At 53.9% G+C, this 27,603-nt stretch overlaps 1 protein-coding gene and 1 long non-coding RNA gene across 4 annotated transcripts in view; one reads left to right on the top strand and one right to left on the bottom strand.

The window, feature by feature from the left end:
• Positions 1-27,603, bottom strand: part of SORCS2 (sortilin related VPS10 domain containing receptor 2) — a 489,434-nt gene that overhangs the window by 57,693 nt on the left and 404,138 nt on the right. For both annotated transcript variants that reach the window (XM_042251675.2, XM_027971238.3), the window contains exons 5-8: positions 19,477-19,550; positions 14,676-14,740; positions 11,624-11,742; positions 9,175-9,264 (exon numbers count right to left, since the gene is read on the bottom strand). In XM_042251675.2, the coding sequence (XP_042107609.1) occupies positions 9,175-9,264; positions 11,624-11,742; positions 14,676-14,740; positions 19,477-19,550 (348 nt within the window). The remainder of the gene's footprint in view (positions 1-9,174; positions 9,265-11,623; positions 11,743-14,675; positions 14,741-19,476; positions 19,551-27,603) is intronic.
• Positions 13,210-25,704, top strand: LOC114115353 (uncharacterized). Of its 2 annotated transcripts, XR_009601181.1 has the most exons (4): positions 13,210-13,356; positions 18,577-18,717; positions 19,298-19,650; positions 20,374-25,704. It is a non-coding gene; the product is annotated as an uncharacterized LOC114115353 (long non-coding RNA). The 2 variants fall into 2 exon arrangements; XR_009601180.1 differs by lacking the exon at positions 19,298-19,650.

Raw genomic sequence — 27,603 nt, 5'->3', positions numbered from 1 at the left:
TCAAAGCCATAACGAGCTTTTATGCTGCAGCCTCTCCGGTTTGCCTTCTATCACTCCTAGACTTTTATTGCCCCTCTGGCGGAGGAGCTTCCAAGATCCAGGAGCCAAGGACAGATGGCAGAGGGGGCGGGGTAATGCTGGTCACGACCGCGGCTCCGCCCACCGCGGCCGGTGTAGTTTGGGGGTTCTCTTCCCTTTACAGACTTTCAATCCGGTGAAGAGGCCGCCTGGGCAGGGTGCAGGCTGGTGAGGGCCCCTCCCCTCCTGCCTGTTCCCACCCCCACCTCCCGGGGCTGTGCAGCCAAAAACAAGGGCTTTGCAAAAACGAGGGGGGCAGTGCTGTGAAACAGCTGCGATGCACCTCCCTCCCAGGGGCAGCCCTGCAGCGCGGCGGGGCCCTGGCCCACGGACCCCGAGCAGCTCACAGCCAGGGAGGGCTTACAGAGCCAGGGCCACAGGCCTGCGGTTCCCTCTGTGAGACGGGACAGCAGGGTGATGGCGAGTGGCCTGGGAAGTGGGGCATCTCTGCTCCTCTCGCCCACCTCCCCTCTCCTATTTCTCCATGCTAAGCCAAGGTGTCCTTCCGGGTACCACTAATCCTGCAGCCCCGCATGAGAAAACCTTCTATTGGCCCGAGGTGCCGAGCTCACGCAGTGCCCAGCATCAGTCACACCGGGATCGATCAGTATTTACGGCTATTGCCTTCATTCTGAGTTTGCCTCCCCCACACCCGGGTAAATGTTTACAAAACCTGAGTAGACATTTACTAGAATTTGGGAAACAAAGGAAAACGCATAAAGGGAGTAAAAGTTGCCTGTAGTACTGCTCCTAGAGAAACCTGATACAAACATTTAAAAATGTTTACTTCTGGGCTTGTTCCCAAATGTGATTCATATACTTTCTCAAGTATGGTTTGTAGCTTGCTCTTGCGTGTTATATGAGGAGCATGTTTCTCTGTTGTTACAATTATTTATAAACACCACTTTTAGTGACTGCATGATATTCCCTTTTGTGGATGTACCATATTTCACTGAATATTTCCCCACTTGGTGAGCTTTTTAGCATCTCCAGCATGATGTGCAAAACAGGCATAAACATTCCCAGACATAGATCTCTGTGTTCTCTGTATTACCACAGCATAAATCTAAAACGGGAAATTGCTGCATCTGAGAGAAGGAGCATTTTTAAAGTTCTTGTTACATTATGTTCCTTTCCCCCAAGCAGAGCTAGAGGGCGCTCGTTTCTCTCCACGCACTGAGACCAGTCTTTTAAAAATCCTTGGTGTTTAGAGAGTGATAAGTAATATACAATTTTCCCCTTAAATCATTCATATTATTCTTCTTTTAAAAGGAAAGTTAGAAGCAGAGACATTTGTTGACTCCATTTCTAAACAAAAGACATTGAAATATCACACATAGGCACATGTGTTTCCATGTGTGTGTATACTTATACCGGCTTCCCAAGTGGCTCAGTGTAAGGGGTCTGTCTGCCAATGCATGAGCTGCGGGAGAGATCCCCGGGTGGGGACGATCCCCTGGAGGAGGAAATGGCAACTCCAGTATTCTTGCCTGGAAAATCCCATAGAGGAGCCTGGCCAGGTACAGTCCACGGAGTCCCAAAGAGTCTATGGGGTCACAAAGGACATGACTGAGAGGCTGAGTGCGTGCGCGCGTGCACACACACACACACACACACACACACACGTCTATATGTCTGGAGAAATATGTGGAAACATCAGAGTTGCTAGTGTTTGTTATCAGGGAGAATTAGGTTTGATTATAAGTAATATAGGGGCTTCCCCAGTGGCTCAGAGGGTAAAGCCCCTGCATGCAATGCGGGAGACCCGGGTTTGATCCCTGGGTTGGGAAGATCCCCTGGAGAAGGAAATGGCAACCCACTCCAGTATCCTTGCCTGGAGAATCCCATGGATGGAAGAGCCTGGTGGGCTACAGTCCATGGGGTCACAAAGAGTCAGACACGACTGAGCGAGTTCACTTCATAAGTAATATAAACTGCAAAAAAAAGTGACTCAAATGAGATAGAAACTCATTTTTCCCCAAATGTAAAAGGACTCCAGAGGTAGACATCCCAGTGTAGAAGCTGGAATCACCAGGGACAGAGTCGCCAGGAACAGAGGCTCCTTCTGAGTCACCATTCTCCTGCCCAGTTCTGCCCCATCTACTGATGGTCCAGGATGATTGCTAGAGCTCCAGCCAGCCATCTTGTCAATGTGCAAGGCAAAAGGAGGGAGAGAGGAAAGAGGAGGGAAAGGCTAGTGTTTAAAATAGGGCTCTGAGAAGTCTCCCAGACCTGACGATTCCACTTAATCTCATTGGCCAGATTTCAGAAATCACCACATGTAGCTGCGAGGGAAGCTGTAAAATTTAGTCCCAGCTGGGAAGCAAGGCACCAGCTAAGATTTAGGGTTTGTTAAACTAAGATGAAGAATAAGAATGAATATACAGTGAACAAAGTTAGTGGAGGTGATGGAGTTCCAGCTGAGCTATTTAAGATCCTAAAAGATGATGCTGTTAAAGTGCTGCACTCAACATGTCAGCAAATTTGGAAAACTCAGCAGTGGCTACAGGACTGGAAAAGGTCAGTCTTCATTCCAATCCCAAAGGAAGGCAATGCCAAAGAATGTTCAAATTACCATACAGTTGCGCTCATTTCACATGCTAGTAAGGTAATGCTCTAAACCCTTCAAGCTAGGCTTCAGCAGTATGTGAACTGAGAACTTCCAGATGTACAAGCTGGATTTAGAAAAGGCAGAGGAACCAGAGATAAAATTGCCAACATCCACGGGATCAGAAAGAAAGCAAGGGAATTCCAGAAAAATATTTACTTCTGCTTCACTGACTACACTAAAGCCTTTCACTGTGTGGATCACAACAAACTGTGGAAAGTTCTTAAAGAGATGGGAATACCAGATCACCTTACCTGTCTCCCGAGAAACCTGTTTGTGGGTCAAGAAGCAATGTTAGAACCAGACGTGGAACAACATACTGGTTAAAAATTGGGAAAGGAGTATATCAAAGCTGTATCCTGTCACCCTGTTTATTTAATTTCTATGCAGAGTACATCATGTGAAATGCCAGGCTGGATGAATCACAAGCTGGAATCAAGATGCCGAGAGAAAGATCAACAGCCTTAAATAGGGAGATGATGCCGCTCTAATGGCAGAAAGCAAAGAGGAACTAAAGAGCCTCTTGATAAAGGTGAAAGAGGAGAGTGAAAAAGCTGGCTTAAAACTCAACATTCAAAAAACTAAGATCATGGCATCCAGTCCCATTACTTCCTGGCAAATAGATGGGTGGGGGGAAAGTGGAAGCAGATTTTATTTTCTTGGGCTCCAAAATCACTGTGGATGGTGACTGCAGCCACAAAATTAAAAGATGCTCGCTCCTTGGAAGGAAAGGTATGAGCAACCTTGACAGCATATTAAAAAGCAGAGACATCCATTTGCCAACAAAGGTCTGTATAATCAAGGCTATGGATTTCCCAATAGTCATATACCGATGTGACAGCTGGACCCCAAAGGAGGCTGAGCATGAAAGAATTGATGCTTTCAAACTGTGGTGCTGGAGAAGACTCTTGAGAGTCCCTTGGAGAGTCCCTTGGTGCAGCAAGGAGATCCAACCAGTCCATCCTAAAGGAAATCAGTCCTGAATAGTCATTGGAAGGACTGATGCTGAAGCTGAAGCTCCAATACTTTGGCCACCTGATGTGAGCAGTGATATTTTGAAAGGAATCTTTTTTCAGAGCGCTAGGTCTCAAGAGTATGGCTAAAACAGGCACTGAGCCACACTGCAAATAGATACGCCATCATTCAGGCTTTGTTTCATTTACTGAACACAGGCAGAGTAGATTTATCATGATTCCTAAGGGCCCTAACATTTTCAGAATGGTAAATGAGCATTGGTGTCAACTGAAAGTCATCAGCTGCATTAGCCCCTAACAGGAGAGTCAGTCAGTCCTTTGAAGCTTTGGTGCCAGGCACTGACTTCTCCTCTCTACCTATGAAAGTCCTAGATGGCATCTTCTTCCAACAGAGGCTGTATGTCTACAATGAAAGTCTGTTGTTTAGTGTTCAGTTCAGTTCAGTCACTCAATCGTGTCCGACTCTTTGCGACCCATGAATTGCAGCACCCCAGGCCTCCCTGTCCATCACAAACTCCCTGAGTTCACTCAAACTCATGTGCATCGAGTCGGTGATGCCATCCAGCCATCCCATCCTCTGTTGTCCCCTTCTCCTCCTGCCCCCAATCCCTCCCGGCATCAGAGTCTTTTCCAATGAGGTAGCTACCTTAATTAATAATCTTAGTTGTCTCTGGATAACTTGTGGCAGCTCACTTTGCACAATGATGTTATGGAGACAGCTTCTTTCCTCAAACCTCATGAACCAGTCCCTGCCAGCTTCAGACATTTTTTCTGCAGCTTCCTCACCTCTCAGCCTTTATAGAATTGAGGAGAGTTAGCGCTTGCCTTGGGCTCCCCTGGTGGCTCAGATGGTAAAATGATCCGCCTACAATGTGGGAGGCCTGGGTTCAATCCCTGTGTTGGGAAGATCCCCTGGAGGAGGGCGTAGCAATCCACCTTGGTATTCTTGCCTGGAGAATCCTCGTGGACAGAGGAACCTGGGATTGCAAAAAGTCTGACATGACTGAGCTCCTTAGCACAGCACAGCACTTTGCTCTGGGTTTTGGCTTTGTTTAATGGAATGCTGTAGTTGGTGTGATCTTCTATCCAGATGATTCAGACTTTCTCCAGGTCAGTGATGAGCCTGTTTGGTTTTCTCCATTTCCACGATAAGGCTGTTTGTTCATGTGTTCGTGGGAGCAGCACTTTTAATTTCCTTCACGAACTCGTCCTTTCAATTCACAGCCTGGCTGTTTGCGGTAAAAGTTCTGACTTTCAGCCTGTCTTGGATTTGAACAGGTCTTCCTCACTAAGTGTAATCATTTCCAGGTTTTAATTTAAAGTGAAAGAAGTGTGACTCTTCCTTTCATTGGAACACTTAGAGGCCATTCTAATGTCAGTTTGGTATGTCTGAGGGAATAGGGAGGTCAGAGGAAAAGGACAAAGATGGGGGAATGGCTGCTCAGCGGAGCAGCCAAAACACACAACACGTCTATCAATTAAGTTGGCTCCAGGCAACTATAGCAGTCACATCAAAAGTCACTGATCATAATGAATATGGTAATAATGAAAAGGTTTGAAATATTGTGAGATTTACCAAAATATGATGCAAAGACAAAAAAGCAAATGCTGTTGGAAAAATGGCCCAATAGACTGGCTCCATGCAGGGTTGCCACAGACTTATAATTTGTTAAAAAGAATGCAGTATCTGCTGGGTGTAATAAAATGAAGTAGGCGTGTATTTCTAATTCATTAGTACATTGCTTTCCTGACTGTCTCCCGTTTCTTTTACTTCTTTGAGCATCTTGCAGGCAGTTACATTAAAGTCTGTCCAGCAGGTCTGCCATCCAGCCTTTCTCAGAGGCCGCTTCTGCTGGCGTTCTCCCCTTTGCATGGATGGCCCCTGCTTTGCTTGCCTTGTGGTCTCCTTGCTGTTGAAAACTGGATATTGGAGTCTAGTAACGCAGGAACTCTGGAAATCAGACTCCCCCCCCCCCCCAGGGTTTGCTGGCTTTTCTGTTTGTTTGTTTAATTTTGATTTTATTGCTGCAGGCTGTGTGTGTCTTGGGAATCAGCCTGAGGTATAAACTGAAGTTCTCCTCAAGTCTTATCTGAGCATGAGCTTTTTCCTGGGCATGCTTGGTGACTTTCTAAATCCCTCCATATGGCGGTTGCTTCTGAACATCCTCATCCCTAAACTGTTGTTCAGTTGCTAAGTCATGTATGAACCTTTGTGACCCCATGGACTGCAGCACGCCAGGCTCCCCTGTCCTTCACTATCTCCTGGAGCTTGCTCAAATTCATATCCATTGAGTTGATGATGCCATCTGATCATCTCATCCTCTGTCCTTAAATGTTGGCTCCCAAAAGGGAAAAGAAGGAAAATAAATGTGGAGGTGGGGGTGGAAACAGGCCCTGGCTGTAAGACCAGCAGGACCCTATGGGGTCTTCCCAGGACAGACCCTTCCCCGTATCCTCTGCTTTAGCTCCTCTCTGAAGGACCTAGATAATAGTGTCTGACGTACAATCCCGGAGTTGTTTTACAGATGCTAAAACCACCACCAAGTGGAAGAAATTAAGTACTTCATGATCACGAGCATACAACCCCAGACCTGCTGGTGCCCAGGGATTAGCATCACGAATCCTGCAAGCTGTGTGTCCACGGCTCCGGGAACACGTGCACGGATGCTGTCCTGAGACTGAGGGGGAGGTCGGGAGAGACGTTTAGCTGCTACCTTGGGAAGAGCCAAAACTGTGGAAATTAATGACTTACCCTCCAAGCCTTCCCCTGGAAGCTGCAAGCCTCGGAACAGACCAGAAGTTCCAAAATCATTACATCAGGAGGGTTCTGCCAGTGTGATCGTTGCCCAAGTGAGAAGACGGACTCCGTGCTTCTAGCCCACCCTCTTCCATGATGTCACTTTCTCCTTCATTCCTACACTTTATGGATTTTATTTTATGTGAACATATTACAGATAAGAGACTATTTCACTTTAAAGTAAATTTGCATTCACTTTATGCTTATGAATGTTTTTATAGAATCTGTAGTTATTTGGATTTTTCCTCTCTTTGGTCTGTTTGTAGCCTTTGTCTGATTTTTTTTTTCTCTTAGGGAACTTGAGTATTTTTTAAACATCTCTACAAGTAACAATCTAAGCAAAGAATAAAAACTGTTTACCCATTTTAGTTTTCAGAGATAGGTGAATTAAAACGACAGAATGAGGCCATTTATACCTTTTTAAGTAGAAGGAAAATAGAATTGATACAACACAGAATTTGTCAAAGCCGTGTTAAAACAGGCCTATTCTAACTTTGCTGATGGCAAGGTGGAACCCTTTTAGAAAGCAGCTAAGCTCCACAAATGTTTATATCCTTGGTCCAGAAATTCTTTTTAGACTAACTCGTGAAAATAAAAAAATAAATACCTGTGGGTGTAAATATATTCCTAGCAGCACAGTTTATAACTGTGAAATATGGAGACGACCCAGATACCCAAACAACAGGAGTCTGGCTTAGCTGAACAAGGCCCGGTTTCCTGAGTTGAAAGTTTTGCCGTCATTTAAAAGGGGCTATCATGTATCATTTGGGAAAAATTCTCCCAAGACATTGTCATGTGAAAGCCAGGCTGCAGACAGAGTGACTGCAATGACGCAGCTGCAGAAAAGTCACCTTTGCTTGGGGCCAGGGGCCAGAGGCCAGGGGCCAGGGGCCAGGGGCAATTGAACAGGGCTGGGGGAGGGGAGGGAGGGAAGGAGGTGGGGAGGCTGTGGTGAGTTCCCCTCGGCTCTGGTTTCTGTTGTTTTCATGATACTTGGGCCATTAATGAAAGAAAGAAAGGGAAAAAAAAAAAAGATGGAAATGGTTTGAGCAGAGGAAAGAGGCAAGAGTCACAGATTCACCGTATAACAACAAAATCTGATTAGGAAACTCAGTTAGGGAGCTCTCCACGTTGTTGGTGGGAACACGGGGTCTGGCTGCTCTCCTGAATTTGGTGGAGAGGAAGCAGTCTGCTGCCTGGGTGGGCAGTGTGCTCACAAGACCGAATGTGGCCTTGGGACACCCCACGCTGGGCTTGGGGTCGGGGGATGATCCCTGAGAGCAGCCTGACTTGTGCATCACCCCCCACCCCTGGCCCATTCCTGGTCCTGGGCAGGACCTCTGAGTGAGGACGCTTAGTGCCAATACGAACGCCACCCCTATGAGGAGGTCCTCGGTCATCCTTTGAAGCTGGGTGATAGGAAGGACTGCCTCCTCTCACCTGGCCCCCACCCTCTCCCCTCCAGCCAGGTCTCTCTGGCCCCAGGGCTTTTGCACCTGCACCGTCCTACCCCTGAACAGTGTTCCCCCAGCCTTCGGGCTTCAGAGCAAACACCCGCCTCAGGGAAGCTTCCCCCATCCTCTGTCACTCTCTGGCTCGGCCTCTTATCCCCTTTACAGCACACACCACAGCCGGCAATTATTCCACACATTTGTCTGCCTGACTTTCTGCCTGTTTCCTCTGAAAACCCAGCCAGGGAAGGAATTTGAGGTGTCTGACTCACAGCTGTAGAGTCAGTTCCCAGCTTATACGTGATGCTCAGTAAGCGTGTGGGTAAGGAAAGGCTGCCTCTATTTGTGTTTCCGAATTATGCACATGGAGTGGAAACATCCTCCGGAGGGAGACGTAGCCGGAGGCTGGTCTCAGACCCCCTCACCCTCTACCTCAGAGTGAAACATGCTTTGGCTTCTTACCAGCTGTGTGACTTCAGACAGGGTACTTAGCCTCTCTGATCTTCAGTCACTTCCTTTGTAAAATTGGAATACCGTACCAGCAGGGAGGGGAGTGTGGAGTTCACTCTGAAACAGGGCGGGGGCAGGGTCTGGGCAGCCTCCACGTCCCTTGCTTGCCAGGACTTCCCTGGTGGCTCAGATGATAAAGAATCTGACTGCAATGCAGGAGACCCAGGTTTGATTCCTGGTTCAGGGAGATCCCCTGGAGAAGGGAATGGCAACCCAGTCTAGTATTCTTGTCTGGAAAATCCCATGGACAGAGGAGTCTACAGTCCATGGGGACACAAAGAGTCAGACATGACTGACCAGCTCATACACACATACACACAAGGGGAAGGAAGTAGCATTGATTGAGCACCTACTGCATACTAGGCACCATAGTAGACAGCTGGAATGCAGTGGTGAATAAAACAGAAACTGCGCCCCAGCCCCACCCTGAGTGTCAGGAAAGAGAAGTGTAAGGTGTGAGCAGGACCAGCCTGGAGGCTCAGTGGGAGGAGATACTGCTCTGAAACATCACTTGTGCAGGAGTCTGGGGAAAAGGAAGAACAGGCAGAGGAAGGAGCGTGGTGGAGGCCCTAGGACAGGATGCAGCTGGGCACGTGCAAGGGTGGAGTGGAGGGGGAGGGGAGTCATTGCAGGGAGCAAGGCCGCCTTGCTCTTGTCCGTCCTGACCTGGCCATCACCAAGCACCTGCAGGCCCCCAAGTCAGCGCAGGCTCAGGACACAGCTCAGGGCCAGGCGGAACAGGGAACCCACTCTTACCTTTGGCAACGCATACTTTGGCAGCTTCATCCGGACAAATTCATTGCGGCGGTAAGAGATGTAGTATTTGGTCTGGTTTGTTGTGGTTGCCTAACAGGAGGGGAAAAACACTCTTTTAAGGGGCTAGGTTTCCAGTTAAGCAAGACAGATCTTCATGAACGAAGAACTGCGCGTTGTATCTCAGCTGGTGAAAATGCCCTTTTATGTTGCTTACATGTGCCTTGCCTGAACTAGACGGACTCCTATTCATCCTTCAGAGCCCCATACCAAATGCCCCACCTCTGGGAAGTCTTCCTCCTCCTCCCTCAGTTAGAACTAATCTCCTTCCCTTGTGCTCCTTCAGCACTTTGCTTCCCTATATCTGAGTTACAGTACAAGGGAAAGAAAATTCTGTTCCCCAGAACTTCTCTTAGTGAGAGTACTTGGTGAGCTGCTGAGTGGGGGAAGAGACGGGGCAAAAGTAAGTTCAAGTCACATGAGATGCCGCCAAAACCCAAGGCAGGAGAAGCAGAATGACAGGCACGACTCCTGGGATGGCCACGTGTGTGACGTAAGACAGTTCATCGGCATCAAGACCAGCAGCTCCACGAGCTGTGGTCACTTCCATTTTACAGATGAGCAAAGTGAGGCCCAGAGCTGGAGTAACTTGTCTCCCATGGGACATAATGGAAGAGCCAGGAAAAGAGCAGCATTTGCTTCTTTGGGGGAAGGGGCAAGTGAGGAGGAGGGAGAGGGGAAGAGGAGCAAGGGGGCATACAGGCGATGGGAGACGGATTGGGCCAGGAGCTGGACAGAGCCCTGTGGCCCCTGACCTCAACCCCTAGCCAGGCACGCATCTCTCCTGTCTGACGCAGTGTCACCAGTGGCAGACCAGGCCTCTGAGACAGAGCTGAGAGCCGTCACGATCACGCCTGAGCACCGCCAAGGCTGAGCACAGGGGTGGCTCCTTCACCCACTGCAACTCAGTTTCTTGAACCCCCACTTCTAGACCTGGCCCCTGAGCTGCCCGAACATGGTGCCCCCTGCTTCCTTGTAGCACCCCAGTCCTCCCTAAGCCCCCTTGCATGGCCCACCCTCAGCCTGGCCAGGCTTCCCAGCACCTCTAACCAAGCCTCCACCCCGACTCAGGGCCCCCTGCTGCACAAGGACCAGCCCAGCCCATTCAGCCACAGCTGTGCCCCCAGGGTCTCAGGCTGGGGTGGTGGCGGACCAAGCAAAGTGTTTCGAAAACACTCCATGTGGGATTGATGTCAAAGAAGCTGATGCCACTGTTGTTCCAACACTCAGCAGATGTTTGAGAAATGCAGTGGGAGGTGCTGAGTACACCCTCCCTGCAGACTCCAGGGTCTATGGTAAACAGTAAAGGATGCCAGTGTGGCCTGGGCTGCAATGAAGGAAGGGAGAGAGAGCTGGGGGCACTCCAAGGAGGCAACCAGCGGGCTGAAGTAGGCGGAAGCCAAGGAAGGCTTCCTGGAGGAGGGGGTACATGACAGAGTATTGGAAGAGGAGGTGGGGAAGGGGCCGTGAGCGCTCCAAGCCCAGGGAAGAGCACGTGCAAACAGACGGAAGGTATGGGAAGCCGAGGGGCCTCAGCAGTGGGTGAGGGAGAATGAGCGCAGGGCTAGGAGTCGGGGCTGGTGGTGGCAGGAGCCTCTAATGGACTGCCCCAGTGGCGGCCGTGACACACCCCGCCAGTTCCAGCCCCCACTCCACAGGAGGTGCTGGCCCACTCTGCTGGGGTGGTGAAGTGTCTCTGAGATGGGGGAGCCTTCGGTGGAGAAAGCACCCAGCCAGTGCCCTTAGGGACCGTCTCCATCAGAGCCTGTGGTATCATCTCCTGGGATCCTAGCGGGCAGAACAGGGGCCAGTGGATGAGAGTAGCGGAAACACTTTATCTCACCACTGTAATGACATTTCCGAAGATTTGAGTTGTCTCGGAGGGGATGGGCTGTTTTGAAAGGAGTGAGTTCCTCACCAGTGGAAGTGATCAAGAGCTGGTATGACCAGGTGCTCCCTGGAGCCTCTGAACAGTCAGATCCCACGGTTTTGGAGGGTGGTCCCAACTGTGATCTGAGTGCCAGGCAGCAGGGCTTGGTCCCTGGGCTGTGGACGGCTGACGGCCAGTAGCCAAGAACAATGACCAGAGAGAACCCATGCCAACTCAAAGCCACCAGAACCAGATGGAGCAACATGGGTTCAGGCTTGGGGGCCCTGAGCTGTGGGAGGGTCCTGGTGGGCAGAAGGGAGAAGGAGCGGATGGCAGCCCTGCACCATTTGCCACCTGGGGGGTGGGCGCCTCGCCACAGGGGCAGCCGGAGCTGAAGTAAGTAGCACTTGAAGGTAAAAGGCCGTCTCGTGGCTTCCTGTTGGAGTGATTCCATTTCCCCCCGAGTGGCTTATAGTCCACATCACCTCCTGCCAGTTTCCAGGAGCCCGGAAGCAAGCGCACCTTAACGAAGACGTAGTCGTCTTGCACGGTCAGAGAGCCGCGGTCGATGGGCCCCGCGAAGGGCGTCGTCCATGTGTTATCGGAGCAGTTGTGGACCTGGCAGGTGACGTATCGAATGCCTGCAGGGGACAAGAGGCAGCCACACGGGGCGTCAGATCTCAAAATGCCCAGACGCTAGCTGACGGAGTCAGACGCAGCCCCAGACACGACCAAGCGCTGGACCTTCTCGCTCCATGTTCCGATGCCACCGCCGCGGATGTTGTTTGTGGGTCTGAATTTTAAAGGGTTGGCCCTGCGATGCCTACACCTGCTGCTGAGTGGGGGCGGGGGTGGCTCTGTGCCCGGCGCTCTCCTGTGAGGAGCTCTTTCAATCCTCAGGACCATACTCTAGGGGGCGGGGGGATCCCATCTTCCAGATGCAGAAACTGAGGCTGAGCAAAGGGCTACCCGGCCAGCCTCCAGGCTTTTCCCAAAGAAAGGCTCAATGGAACACAGCTATGTCTGCGTGTTTACGCATCACACACAGCGCCTTCACACTACCATGGCGGTCTTGGGCAGCATAGGCTGCACGGCCAGTCAAGCTGAAACGTTTGCCAGCTGGCCTTGATGGGAAGCGTTTGCTGACCCTGGGCTAAAGTCCTGCAGGAGAGCACAGCTGTGTGAGTAGGACTAGGTCCCTGCTCTGCCCGGTGCACCCTCTGCCTGCAGACACAACACCTGTGCCTCCCTGGACACCTGGACCCCCTCTCTGGGAGAGGGGCCGCAGAGCAACCCCAGAGGTGTGGGCGGGAGATCGCCACACAAGCCCCAGCCACTGGCCTTCCCCGGGCCCAGTGGGCGTGTGGCCACCAAGAGAAGGGACAGTCCAGGGCCACAGTGCCTGTCACGGCTGGGACCCCTCCCGCCCTCCAGACGTCTCTCCACTCACACCCAATCCACAGGTGGGTGTGAGCAGGGACTCAGGGGTTCTTTCCCCACTAGATTTAGGCAAACCCTTTCATCCTTTTTGAAATATCTATGGTTGAGCAAATTGAACACCAGCTTTGCCTAGAGACTCCCATTTCCATCAGGCCCTCTGTCTCTGGGATTGGGGGGGGGGGCCCGGGGAGTTGCCTGGAGCCTCTGCCCTGGGGACTCATCTCTCCCACGTGTGGGCAGGAGCAGAATTAACCGCAGGGGCCAAATGGAGCCCAGCCAGGCCCTCAGAGACACCAGCACCTTTGGGGGCATATCCTGCCCACGGCCTGGGGTAGTTGGGCAGCACAGAGAATGCCAGGGGGCCGGGCTGGGGGCTGGAAGCCCTGCCCTAACTCACCGGCAGGGACCCCTGAAACAGTGCGCACAGTAGGCTCGCAATCAGCCATGGCTGTGCCACAGCCCGATTCCTCTAGAACCGCGTCCTTCTCCCCTCTAAACAGGCCAGTCACTCCCTGTGGTCAACACTGAATATCCTGTTGCGGGCTTGCCTGGCTGGGCATGCTGTGGAGCCGAACCCAGGCCAGACTCAGTGGAGGCACTGAGCCACGCCTTCGGCTGCTCATTCGCTCGCTCACCCGCCCACTTGCTCATTCGCTCGCTCACTTCACGATGGTCAGGTCCTCCCTGCTCCAGCTCAGCTGCCAGCAAGACAGACAAAGGCCACCTCTCGCGGCGCGGACGGTCTGTGCAGTGGGAGAAGGGCTGACCCACAGCCCTTGCTAATCTCTGTGGCGTAAACAACTCTGGCTGCCGAGGTGAAGTTTCTGACCACGGGGCTGAGAAGGGAGGGGGGCGCTCGGCTCTCGTGAACAAGCCCCAGTGAGACAGCAGTGACTGTCCTCCCGTCCACAGCCTGCACTGCCACCCCAGGGGCCTTCGGGGACAGGGCCCAGCCTTCCCACGGGGGCAATGGCGGGGGCCAGGGGGACCTTGGGGAATGGTCAGGAGCTCAGGCTGGCCAGTGCAGTGGGTCCTAAAGGCCAGGATTCTGTGCCACCAAGCTCGGCTGGATGGGGTTCTGGTGGGACTCCCGGGCCGGGGTGGTGATTTGGGATTTTTGCATGGAGGGTGGCAGGGCTGGGGTCTGCACCGGCTCCAGACCCCATGACTGAGCTCAAGAAGCAAAGCAGAAGCAACAGTGACGCTGCCCTGCTTCCTGCAGGGCAGGGGCTGGGGTGTCCAGGGAAGAGCCGAGGGCTCGGACGTGGTAAGGGGACCCCCCTCACTTGATGACCCACGCTGCCCCAGGCTGAGCACCACGCGTGGGACCCATTCCACAGAGAAGGATGCTGAGGGCAGGGAGCTGAGGTCATTTCCAGAGTCACGTGGCTGCCACATAGAGGGCTGGGAGCTATCTCCAGAGCTTCGGTCACCAACCAGGACTCCGGTGCCTGGCACTGAACCCGCCCTCCATGTGCTACATCCCCCCGGGACAGCAGCTCACACTTGTCGGCACCCACTGTAGGTGAAGCGTGGCCCTGCCCAGGTCTGAATGCCAGTAGAAACAAAGGAGGTCCTGCCAGGCAAGGGGCAGGGCTGTGTCTTGTCTACCTGAGGGTCCTCAGCAGGGTCAGCCCTGGGCCTGGTCCACAGGGGGCTCAGCCAGTGTTTGTTGAGTTGAAGACACAACCTATAGGTCCTACTGTCTGTGATGTTCTAGAACATTCCATGGTTCTGTCGGCAGTGAGCACAGAGGACCTTCCTCTTAACAGGCGTGGCCCCTGGGCTCATCTGCCAGGAAGGCTCCTGCCCCCCTGGAGCCGGGGGAAGCCATCAGAGTCCCTGCCCCACCTCAACACTCAGCAAGTGCAAGGCGGGGATCGGGGCTGAGAGATGGGGAAGCACTCAGTGCTCAGGGGCCAGAACAAATCGCCCTCTTAATAGACTTTTCCACTGGAGCGGAGCTTCTTGACTTCGATTTATCCCTGGCTGGAAAACAACCACATTTAAAATTATGCCACAGCGTAACACAGTGAGGGCAGCTGTTCAGGGCCAGTCGCCAAGGACAAGGGCGGCCAAGCCTGCCATGGGGTGAGCACTCAGGGTGCCCGGCTCCTAAATCCTCCCCGCTTACCTCCTCCGAGGTCCTGGGCCTCCAGGTGGACCAAGTCAGGGTCAGCGTCCACCCCAGACACAGCCCTGGAAAAGAACGGCAGAGGTTGGCTTTGGAAACGAAGCCCCCAAGCCCTTCCTCCTGGGCCTGCCTGCTGCCAGAACCCCTGGGAGCCTCGTGGCCTGCTGGGTCCGAGGCTCAGAGGACACGGCCCACCCCCAGAGCCCAGCTGCTCCTGGGAGGCCGACGGAGCCCCCACCTCTGCCTTGCTGGGCATTCTTCTGTTTACAGTAGTTTAGAGAAGACCTGCGCGTCCATGTCTGTACGTGTGTGCATGCATGTGCGTGTACACACGTGTGTTAGTGATCGAAATGATCTTAGGAGGCAGGAGAGGCCTGGGAATATCACCCTAGTCTGGGGGCTTCCCTGATAGCTCAGTTGGTAAAGAGTCCGCCTGCAATGCAGGAGACCCTGGTTCGATTCCTGGGTCGGGAAGATCCGCTGGAGAAGGGCTAGGCTACCCTCTCCAGTATTCTTGGGCTTCCCTGGTGGCTCAGCTGGTAAAGAATCTGCCTGCAATGCGGGAGACCTGGGTTCAATCCCTGGGCTGGGAAGATGCCCTGGAGAAGGGAAAGGCGACCCACTCCAGTATTCTGGCCTGGAGAATTCCAAGGCCTATACAGTCCATGGGGTCGCAGAGTCAGACACGACTGGACCAGGGGTTCAGGCAGCACAGGACACAGTGGGGACCATGGCTGGTGTCAGCAGAGTGCTCAACAAGGCTGAGAAGAATGGGAGGAAGATGCGTCATGGGGGCTGGGGTTACGTCCTTCGTGGGGGGCGAGGTGAGTGCTGCCCCCTGCCCGCCCAGCACGGCACACAGGAGGTGAAGTGCAGGTTTTCCACCTGAAAGGACACTTCGGGATGATGTGCTGTGGTCCAGGGTTTCCCAGATTTTACTGGTTCCCCATGTCAACTGGACGGTCACCTTCTGTCTGTCCACCCCCTTTAGAACCTTCTGTCTGCTTCAGCCGTCTCTTAGGCGAGAACACCCAGGAGGTGGTGGGTGTGATGAGCTGACTGAATGTGTTATAATGTACATTCCAGCCGATATGACTGTTCCAAAGGCGTCCACCGGCTGACCCTCTCGCAGACACCGACCTGGTTGGTGCAGCACAGTTACTTTGCTGAAGGGCGGACTGAAAATCTGGCGCTGAGTCTCACTGCATCAGAGTGAGTGTCATCAGCGGCGCCACTCACTCAGAGCTCCGGACAGGCATCACCACGGCCCTTCCAGGCCAGTGAGATGTCCCTGCAGAGCACTCAACTCCCACTGCGGACAGCCCCTGGCCTCACGCTGGCCCCTCGGTTCTCAATCCAATGCCCAGCAGGCTTGGTGCCGGGGTCCCTGTGTGCTTCGTCTCCTCCAGGGGCCAGGTGGTCCCTGCTGGACACGGGAAATCCACAGATGCTCGGGTGACGGGAAGTGCAGTCAGAGCGTTTAAGTGTGGGAGCCAGCATCAATCACGCTGACCCTCCGGACAGTCTGAGTGCAAGGCGAAGTGTTGATTTAGGCTTGCTGAATAGGCCATCTGTAAGCTCCTTGGAAGGAGGCCTCCTGCGTGACATTTTCCTCTTTTCTGAATAAAGTCAGACATTGTTCCCTACCAGGAGCGTTGACGGGTCCTCAGCTCAGCAGAGGAAGTTTAGTTTGACCATCCGTCATCTGCGAATGGGGTAATGACACCCAGCCTGCGGCTCGCTCACTCCTCATTCACTTTCTGATGCACTCATCCATCTATCTCACTTTATCTCATCCATTCATTCCCTCTCTCATCCCCTCTCTCTCTCTCCACTGGAGTCTCTCCCCTGCCACTTTCCAGCAGGTCCACACACCAGGCCCAGCAACAGGCTGGGGGCATGGTGAGCCTGAGGTCCCTGCCCCTAGAAACCCTCGACTGCGGGTCTTGAAAGACCACATGACCCTCTGCACTTGCACAGCTCAGATGGAGCCTGGCTCCCTGCGGGAAGGGACAAGCGTTGCCCCCTAGACCTTCTTGTTTGTCAAGGTCCCCAAAGCTGGTGTCTGGGGAAGGCCCTCGGTCTGCTGTTTGGAAGCAGCAGTTGCTTGAGAAGACCTGTGGCTGAGCAAGCTGTTGGAAAAGCCCATAGCTCTGGGAGCCTGGGGAGTTGAGAGTTACTAAGGAAAGCTCTGATGCAAACAATTCCACTGAACCCTCAAGATGCCCACCACCCGCCTCCAGGGCTGCAGCAGTCACTCCCTCCCCTCCCCTCAGGACAGAGGCCCTGCCTCTTGCCCCCAACCTGGCAGGCACTGGAGCTCACGGAAGAGGAAGGCTGAGGCATTATGGGTGGACCTGGGCTGGAGTGCCAAGGCCAACTTGGAAATGCCTGGGGAATGCAGGAGAGCAGATTGCTTGGCAGCGCGGCCAGGGGCATGGCCACCGGCCACAAGCAGAAGCAGCCGTGGCCTGGGGCTGCTGCTTCTGGGCGGTGTGAATGAGGACACCTGCCCTGGCCTCTCTCCGCGTCCCCCTCTGTCACATGAAGGGGAGACAGTCGGGGTTGTTGTGTGGATTTCATAAGATGATGCACTTGGACCTGTGGTCAGCACCTGGTGGATGGTCAGTGTTCACAACGTGGCTGCTGCTGGGAGGCCCTCACGATTCTGTCCCAGTGCCATTGAGAGACTAGCAGGGAGGTGATGAGCCAGAGTTATCACGGTCCCAAAACACAGTAGGTGTCCCAGTCCCTAGCCATGGCCCCAGGAGGTCAATCTAATGAGCTCACTTGCTTAAGTGTCTCAAAACATGAAGGCCTTAGAACATGGGGCTTTGGCAATTCCCGCTGTCAGGTCAAGGACAGAAGCTTGGGGAAGAAATCATTTGATTTGCCCGAGATAACAATGTGTCCAAATGAGCACAAACTCTTCAGTGTCTGTGGGCCGCTTTGCTCGGTGACCCCAGAGGTCTCCCTGGGACTGGACGCGTCAGTGGAGCTGCCAGCTATGCTAATCTCCCAGGCCTCCAGCCCAGAGACTGCCCCCTCCCTGCCCATTCCCTCTCCTGACCCCTCCTTCCTCCTAGCCCCTCCCCTTCTCCTAAGCCTTCCCATCTCCTAGCTCCTCCCCTCCTCCTAGCCCCTCCCCTCCTCCTGACCCCCTCCTTCCTCCTAGCCCCTCCCCTTCACCTAAGCCTTCCCATCTCCTAGCCCCACCCCTCCCCATCGCTCCCAGCTTCGGATCCCTTCCTCCTCCTGGCCTCCTCCCTCCTCATGACCCCTCCCTCCTCGTGGCTCCTCCCTCCTCCTGGCTTCTCCCTCCTCTTGATCCCTCCAACCTCTTGAACCCTCCTCTCCTCCCAGCCTCTCCGCACCTCCTGACCCCTCCCCACTTCCCTGAGCCCGTGTTGACAGGAATGACAAGGCCTGAGACTGGTGCCCTAGTTTCTGAGGAAGACCCGGGCCCTCTTGAGGGCAGGCATGTGGTGGAAGGCGCACCGACAGGCCGTTGCTCCGGGGGAGAGACCAAGGCTCCCCTTCTGCGGCCCGTGGCCCTGTGTCAGCCAGCTAGTTCCTGGTCCTGATTGGCATAAAGGCACTGAAGAGGCCGCGGGGTGGGCAGGGAGTTGTTTCCACGTGTTTGTCCTGTGGAGACAGGACTGTGGCCTGGCGGGGAGTCCGTGTGTTAGTGTGTGGCCCGAACGAGATTCGAAGCAGAGAACGTGAGTGTGTGTGTGTGCGCATGTCCACACTCAGGAATCACACCTTGGTAGAAAGAGCTTGTCTCTGCGTGCACCTCTAGAGGCCGCGGGAGCCCTGCGCTCGGCTCCCCCTCCCTCTGCCCGCGGACCTCGGCCAAGTCTCGTCCTCTGTGGGCCTCATTCGCTCTCTCATCCAACAGGCATTTCCTGAGCACCGGAGCCCCCTCGCTGGGGCAGTGAGACCAGAGCGCTACCTACGCAGACCAATTTTGATCAACTCCCAAGAGATGACAGAAATGCGGACCAAGCCGGGGCGCTGGCTGGGGCTGCACAGCTGGGCAGTGAGTCAGGGGCTGAGTCAGGACCAGGCCAGGGGGAGGGAGGGGACAAGGGAGGAGGGAGGGGCAGTGGGGAGGAGGGAGGAATCAGAGGGGAGGAGGGAGGAATCAGAGGGGAGGAAGGAGGAGGCAGAGAAGAGGAGGGAGGGGGCAAGGGAGGAGGGAGGGGGCAGTGGGGAGGAGGGAGGAATCAGAGGGGAGGAAGGAGGGGGCAAGGGAGGAGGGAGCGGGCAGGGGAGGCAGTGGAGGGAGGCAGAGGAGAGGAGGAGGGAGGCAGAGGAGAGGAGGGAGGAGGCAGAGGAGGAGGGAGGGGCAGAGGAGGAGGGAGGAGGAAGGGGGCATGGGAGGGGCAGTGGGGAGGAGGGAGGAGGGAGGGGAGGAGGGAGAGGGCAGGGGAGGCAGTGGGAGGGGCGGTGGGGAGGAGGCAGGGGGCAGGGGAGGCAGTGGGAGGGGCGGTGGAGAGGAGGGAGGGGGGTAGGGGAGGGGGAAGGGGGGCAGGGCAGATCTGCGAGGGGGTAGGAGGCTTGCGAGTGTGGGTGCTGTGCCAGGGTTATGGGCATTAGCGTCCCCATCTATTGTCGAGGAAGCGGAGGCCCAGAGAGGGAGACTCACACGTAAACAAACACACGTGCCCGGGGGATGCCGAATCCCAGCCCTCCACCATTTCTGACACCACCCAGCAGAGCAGAGAGGGTGCCCTGGAGGCCCCCCGGGTGAGGAAGGTAGGGCTGGGGGCCCCCGGGTCCCGAGGGGCATGCTCACCAGAACACGTGGTCTTTGGTCACTCGCTCCTGCAGAAGGGTCCACTTCCTCCCCAGGTCAGACGACACGTAGAGCTTTAGGGCAGAAGGAGCAGAGAGGAAGGTCTGGTTATGACCGAGGAGCGAGCCTCTTCCCAGAGGCCCATCTGTCCTGGACGCGGAGTGCCCCAAGGAGGTGGGTCTTGCTCAGCCCAGCGGGAAAGCGGGGAGGGCAGGCCCTGCGCTCTAGGTGGCTGCAGACCAGCCTCCGAGAAGCAGAAGGTCAAGTGGGAACTCCACACAGGGTCGTTCTTGACCCCAGGCCGGCCGAGACGACCCTAGAGACGGCGGGTGCGGGTGTGTGTGGCAGAGGTCCTGGGCGCGGTGTGACTGGGTGCAGGCACATGGGAGGGACCTGAACGTCCCTTAAGCTCTCATGGGGGCTGGGCGCTGGGGAGGAGGGGCAGGAAGGGAGAGCTGGTCAGTGCTGGAACAGCAGCGCCCATTCTGCAGGCTGGCTGGGGCCTTGACCGCTACAGTGACCCAGGGCCTGCACTTAGGGTTCATGCTCTGCAATCACTGACTCGAAAGACCTAATCCTTTCAACTTTGAACTTGAGGTTTTGTGAGTGAAGCCAGGTGGAACAATGAGCTGACGTGAGACTCAGGGTCCCTGGGGGGTGTGTCGGCCCCACCATTCTCCTGGACAGAGCTACCCGGGGCGGGGCGGAGACCACAGGAGCCAGCACCCCACGCCTGCCTGGTCCCTCAATCCTGATCTGTCCTGGGTCCACCCACACTGTCAGTCTGGGTGCCTGGACCTCCTTGCCCCCTTGCCAACAACGGCCCTGACCGCTGCAGATCCCACGGCTGCCTGGGAGAGAAACTTGTGGAAAACGTCCCTTCTGTCTTTGCCACAGCCGCAGAAAAGCAGCAAGCTCCTGCACGAGTGCTTCCTCCTTGCCGAGAGCATCTCCGAACCTCCTAACCTCGGGGACTTGTGAGAAGACGCCCTCTTCAGGGAGGCTGTCCCCGCCGTGAACATCACCAAGAGCCTCGAGAGTCACTCTGAATGGTCGTCTGACGGACGCGCTGGGACCCTGGCAACAATTGTGAGCACTTGTTCTTTTTTTGTTTTGTTTTGTTTTTTTTTAAAGACTGACGACTCCAGTTATTTTTCAAGTGTCTTTAAGTTTTTGGTACATTTTAAACAATAATTTTATTTGTTTATTTTTGGCTGTGCTGGGCCTCCGTTGCTGCCTGGGCTTTCATTTAGGTGCGGCTAGCAGAGGCCACTGTCCAGTTGTGACACGGGGGCTTCTCATTGCAGGGGCTTCTCTTGCTGCAGGGCATGGGTCCCGGCGTGCAGGGGCTTCAGGAGTTGCGGCACGTGAGCTCCGTAGTTTCGGTTCCTGGTCTCTAGAGCACAAGCTCAACAGGTGTGCTGCACAGGCTGAGTCCTCACGGCACGTGGGATCTTTCCCCGACCGGGGATCGAACCTGCAGCTCCTGCACTGGCAAGTGGGTTCTTTAGCATGGAGCCACCAGGGGAACCTGGTCCTTTCCCATAAACTTGGAGTTGCTCAGCTGCTCTCCTCTGCTCTCACCTGCAGGGAGAGAATGCCCAGTCTGCGAGGTTTTCTTACCCAAAGAGGCTGAGTCTGCATCTTAGTGTGTCTCCTGCTCAGTGCCGATCGCCTCCCCAGCTACCCCTCCGGGGCTTCCCAGCCCTGGGCTGCTTAGAACCAGAGGCCCTTTCGCAACTTCCTCAACAGGCTCCCATGGTGTTCAACCCTCACTCCTTTCTGGGTCCATCGCTTTCCTCTCTCTTGCCTCTTGGCCTTCACACATGCTGTCCCCTCCACTTGGAACAGCCCTCCTCCCCTCTCACGTCCCCAGGCTGACTCCTCTCCCTGAGGGCAGTCTCGCTTTACCCATCTGCAAATTGAGAGAGCATGGCTCAGATCCTCAGGCAGTATAAGTGAATGAGAAAGGAGACGGTAGCTGTCAGTTTCCAGCTGCAAGTTATGAAACCCTCAGCTTAATGGATGGTGGGCTTGTTTCCATCGCTGCCGACGCTTCTGTGTTTATGACACCTGCCCGGAACTTTATGAAGCCTTTCCAATTTGCTCTCGTGGGAGGTGATTTCATAGTGCACAGCCAGTCGCTGCAGAAATAGAACATTTCTGCTGAGTAAAAGACCAATACCAGTGAATACACAAGAATAAACACATCAGGGACGTCCTAGTTACCACAGCTAAAACCTGCAGGCAGCATCCTGGGGATGAGCGGGCTTGCTCTAGACGGAGGCTTCAAGAGACGGAGTGGCACTGTTTGCCGTAGCACGTGCTGCTCTGACGTAAGGATGAAACCGATCGGGAGTCAGGACGAGGGAGAAATAAAGGAGGAGGAGGGGGAGGAGGGCGGAGGGAAGGTGCATTCGCAGACACGTGTGCTGGGGGTCTCACACAATTCTCAGAAGCACGGCAATTCCACCCGGCGTTCAGCGGCAGGCTGGAGATATGGTTGGAACTCAGCACCCTTTTCTCCCTTGCTGTAGGGTACCTGGTCATGCCGCAAAGGCTGCAAAGCTGAAATCCAACGTTGCTCAGACTCCCTCGAAGCTAGACTTCTGGGTCAGACAGACCCACCCGTGCGAGGTTTGGAAGGCCAGAGTGCCGTGGGATCAGTTCCCTGCGGCCTTGGCCATCTATTTCTTGAAATACAGTTTTGATGTACAATGTCATGTTCGTATCAGCTGTACGGCGCAGTAACTTATACATATATATGATTTGTTTATAAATAATGTATATAATTTCTTCTTATACATTCCCTTTCCCTCCTCCGGGGGGTCTTCCCAACCCAGGGACATGAACCCAGGTCTCTCGCATTGCAGGCAGATCCATTACCAGCTGAGCCACCAGGGAAGCCCAATGTGCCTAATCATATATAATAAATTATATATGCTTTATATATACATGTTCTTTACTTTTCAGATTCTCTTCCTTATAAGTTATTTCAAAATGCGAGTCTGGTTCCCTGTACTATGCCGTAGTTTCTTCTTATTTATTTTATATATAGTAATGTGTATATACGGAGAAGGCAGTGGCACCCCACTCCAGTACTCTTGCCTGGAGAATCCCATGGGCGGAGGAGCCTGGTAGGGTGCAGTCTGTGGGGTCGCTAAGAGTCAGACATGACTGAAACGACTTCACTTTCGCTTTCCAGTTTCATGCATTGGAGAAGGAAATGGCAACCCACTCCAGTACCCTTGCCTGGAGAATCCCAGGGATGGAGGAGCCTGATGGGCTGCCGTCAATGGGGTCGCACAGAGTCGGACACGACTGAAGCGACTTAGCAGCAGCAGCAGCAGCAGCAGCAGCAGCAATGTGTATGTATGTTAGGCTTCCCAGGTGGCGCTAGTGGTAAAGAACCTGCCTGCCAATGCAGGAAGTGTAAGAGACGTGGGTTTGATCCCTGGGTAAGGAAGATCCCATGGAGATGGGCCTGGCAAGCCACTCCAGTATTCTTGCCTGGAGAATTCCACGGACAGAGGAAGCTGGTGAGCTACAGTCTATAGGGTCGCAAAGAATCGGACACGACTGAAGCGACTCTGCACGCACGCATGCGGTGTCTGTATGTTAATCCCAACCTCCTAATTTGTTCTCCCTCCTTCAGTAACGGTGAGTGTCTTTCCTACGTCTGTGGGTCTATTTCTGCTTTGTAAATAGATTTATCCGTGCCTTTGTTTTTAGATTCCACATGTGCGTGCTGTCGTATGGTACTTGTCTCTCTCTGTCTGGCTTACTTCGTATGATAATCTCTAGATCCAGCCCTGCTTTCGCAAATGGCACCATGTCATTCTCTCTTACTGCTGAGGGATGTTCCACTGTGCGTGTGGACCGCCTCCTCGTCATCCACGCCTCTGCCGATGCACGTTCAGGCTGTTTCTATGTCCTGGCTCCTGCAAGCAGTGCTGTAGTGAACACTGGGATACACGTGTCTTTTCAAATTATGGTGGGCTCTGGATATATGCCCAGGGAGTGGGATTGCTGGGTCACGCGGTAACTCTGTTTTGCTGGCCAGCAAGGTCATGGGGACGTGCTTGGCATCCATCCTCCGGTCCTGGGGGCTGGAAGGGCATTTGTGGTGGAGGCAGCTGCAGGGCCAATCACTGGCTTTGTGGACGTTCCCAGGCAGTGTGGGCTGTGGCAGTGATGACTTCAGATGCCTGGACCCCAGCATCAGCTGCGTGTTCTTGATCTTGGTGACCCCAGCAGAGCTCCTGGTACCCTGCCTTCCTCTGCTGGTCCAGATCCTCAGGCTTCTGGGAGGATCCTTGGGAGTCTGGTCTGAAGCCCCCCTTCCAGAGGCCCAGCAATTTAGAGAGGACCCAATTGCCCTAAATCCTAAATCCTTCTTCTACTTAAAATATCCAGAGTGAGGTCTCTTTCCTGCCTGAGCCCCATCAGACACAAAGGCCGGAGCGAAAACGAACACACTCAGAGCTGCAAGATTCTCACTGCTTGCAAAGCTGTTTTCCTGACCACAGATCCCCCTCATCCCTTCTTAGGAGAGCTCTTGTCTGCCCCACCACCAACCCCTGGAGGGTTACCAAGGCTCATTTTCCTTTCTTTTCTTGTGCAATTATCTTTGCTGCTCTGAAGTTCTATTAAAAAGTAAACTTACATCCTGACTCATTCTCTAAGCCCCTGTTCAACCCCCCTTCTTCAGGCAGGCTTCCCTGATTGGCCAAGGTGTCTTTTCTCCTCTACTAAGTTGTCAATCCTAAAGGAAATCAGTCCTGAATATTCACTGGAAGGACTGGTGTTGAAGCTGAAACTCCAATACTTTGGCCACCTGATGTGAAGAGCTGACTCATTTGAAAAGACCCTGATGCTGGGAAAGATTGAAGATGGGAGAAGGGGACGACAGAGGATGAGATGGCTGGATGGCATCACCAACTCGATGAACGGTGAGTTTGAACAAGCTCCAGGAGTTGGTGATGGACGGGGAGGCCTGGTGTGCTGCAGTCCATGGGGTTGCAAAGAGTCGGACGCGACTGAGCGACTGAACTGAACTGAACTGAAGTTTCTGGAAGGCACTCTCATGCTCAGGCCAATTTCTCACAGTGCTGGGAAGCGAGGAGGCTCTTGACAGGAAGCAGAATAAAACATAAGAGTGGGTCTACTGATGTCTTAGAGGTTAAGTGCCCAGGGCTCTGTCTGCGAGCGGGTCTGAGGCTCGAGCGGAAGGAAACAGACTGATCAGTGTCATACCAGGGGTCCCTAGCAAGCTGACATGGGGGCCAGGCTGTTCAGCTCTGACATCCTTTTGATCCCAGGAGCCTAATGCAATTTGCTGAGCCTTGAAAGAAAAACCACTGCCTTTGGATCTCACCCAGGGAGCCTGTCCAGGATCCAAATAGGGTAGCCTCAGTGACACAGTAAAGGAGTGAACTAGAAATAGGGAGTTAGGGCAGTCTGAGCAGGGGAAGAGGGTCTGTCTGCTAGAGGAGGGGGCAGGCATCTGAGCGGGGAGGGACTGGGAGGAAGCAGAGGAAGGCATTTGGTTTTGCAGACATCTGTCAGCCCCTGTGAGCCGGATATTGATGTCCAGCCTGCGGTCCACGTGCCTTTGGCACGTGACTTGCTTTGCCCGTGGAAGGGGATGTGATGTTTTGCAGGTATAAGCAGATCCATGAAGGTCCCCGTGCGGTCTCCTCTGCGCCTCTGCCACGAGACTAGCACGTCCGCAAGTAACCACTGATTCCAGAACTAGAGACCCAAACCCTGCCCAGGAGCCACGGCTAGGCAGTCCCAGCCAAGCCTGCCAGGATGCCCGCTGACTCAGAGACCTGGGAATGAGAAAGAATGCTTGCTGCCGGGAGCCGAGGCGCTCTGGGGCTGTGTGTTACTCAGCTCTAGAGCAGCAGACACTGCCTGACACACCAGGTCTGTGGGCATCAAAGTCGATGCTGTCCACCCACGCCATCTGGCTTCTGGGGAGTTAGCGAGCTTCCTAAACCATGAAGCCTAAAAAGCCGAAAGCCCTGCTGTCACTGATATTGATGTCCTCAAATTCCTCATTCCCTTTACAACCACAACGCAGCCTGTCTTCTCCCCTTTTTCTTTCCTGATAGTCACAAAAAAGAACCAAAGAAAATAACTGAGATTTCAGCTCCATTAATTTTTCAGGGCACCATAAATTAAAGAGCAATTGCAATGCAGTGGATTTCTGCAGGAAAATAAGTCTCTGTGATTGTGCTTTAGTCTAATTACATGGAAAGCTAAGTAGCACTATTAATACCCCAAAGCACATGCTGTCCCAAAGGAGAGCACCCGGAGCAGAGGCAGCCCGCCAGGCCAGGGAATTTCAGGGACATCCTGAACTTCAGTCAGTCAGTGAGGACCAGGTCTTGACACAAGACTTGCTTTGGCCAGTGGTGTGTGAGTGGGTGTGATGTATTCCAGGTTAAAGCAGACACACTAATTTGAGGACCAGCAAGGAGGCCAGCTCCTGTAGACAGCCATGGCTCAGGCCAGGCAGGAAGTTTCATTTGGAGGTCCCTGACCATGATGGTCCCTACTGGTAGAAATTCATTTGTTAAACTGCCATCGATCCATCTACATCATCCATCCACCCCCACTCATCCACCCATCCATCCATCCACCATCCACCCTCCCACCCACCTATCCATCCACCCACCCATCCATCCACCCACCCATCATCGATCCACCCCCACGCATCCATCCTTCCATCCATCCGCCATCCACCCTCCCACCCACCTATCCATCCACCCATCCATCCATCCACCCACCCATCATCCATCCACCCCCATGCCTCCATCCTTCCATCCATCCACCTATCCATACCTTCCATCTACCCATACCCCACCCATTTAGCCACCCATCCACCCATCCATCCACCCATCCATCCACCCACCCACCCATCATCCATCCATCCCTATGCATTCATTCTTCCATCCATCCACCTATCCATACCTTCCATCTACCCACACCCCCACCCATCTAGCCACCCATCCACCCATCCACCCACTGATCCATCTACCCACCCACCATCCATCCACCCCATGCATCCATCCTCCCATCGATCTATCCATCCACCCACCCACCATCCATCCACCCCTATGCATCCATCCTTATATCCATCCACCTTCCGTCTACCCCCACACCCACCCATCTATCCATTCATCCTCCCATCCATCCCCCTTCCTTCTATCCTTCATTCCATATTTCCAGCCAGGAACGTGAGATAAAATTGTGAAAGAAATGGCCAGGCATAGCCCTCCCCGCCCCCCTCAGCAAAGAGCTGACCTCAAGTGTGTGTGTAAGGTACAGACAATAATCAAATAATGACACAAATATTTAATCGGGCATTGTGACCCGTGCTGGGAGAGAGAGTCACTGGAATCTGGAAGAGTGTGGAATGGTGAGTCCCAGGCAGGTCTGGGAGCACCCAAGGAAGCTTCTGAGCCAGATAGCTTCCATCTGCTCCAGACCCAGGCTCTGCCTTTTCCACTCTTTTCCAACCCTGAGAGCTGGCCTGTGTAGGCGGCATCCACAGGCCCCTTCTCCCTGGCTTCTAGGGGGTTCAGCTCACAAGAGACTGAGGACAGGAGGAGAGAGACAGGTACCATGACTCCTGTTCTCCGACTGCCCAAACACACAGTTTCTCGGGGCTGAGTGACTCTCCCCGGGGCCAGCCTCCTCCTCAGCCCTTTTGTCACAGTGAGGCTCCAGGCCTCTTATCCGGCAAGGTGTTTGGCTGAAAAGTGAAAGTGAAAGTCGCTCGGTCATGTCTGACTCTTTGCGACCCCATGGGCTATACAGTTTATGGGATTCTCCAGGCCAGAATACTGGAATGGGTAGCCTATCCCTTCTCCAGGGGATCTTCCTAACTCAGGGATGGAACCAGGGTCTCCTGCATTGCAGGCAGATTCTTTACCAACTGAGCACCCAGGGAAGGCTGGAAAGGTCCCTCAAAGTATCTCTGTCAGAATCCCTGGAAGCTGTGAAAGGGACCAGATGGACAGAAAAAGGACTTTGCGGTCGATTCAGTGAAGATGCGTAGATGGGAAGGGTGGTCTGGATTATCCAGGTGGGGCAGAGGGAACTCACACACACACA

The sequence above is a fragment of the Ovis aries genome, chromosome 6 (assembly GCF_016772045.2).
Source record: "Ovis aries strain OAR_USU_Benz2616 breed Rambouillet chromosome 6, ARS-UI_Ramb_v3.0, whole genome shotgun sequence".
Lineage (NCBI taxonomy): Eukaryota > Metazoa > Chordata > Mammalia > Artiodactyla > Bovidae > Ovis > Ovis aries.
The sequence above is the reverse complement of the archived record's forward strand: the minus strand, read 5'-3'. Positions and strand labels throughout refer to the sequence as shown.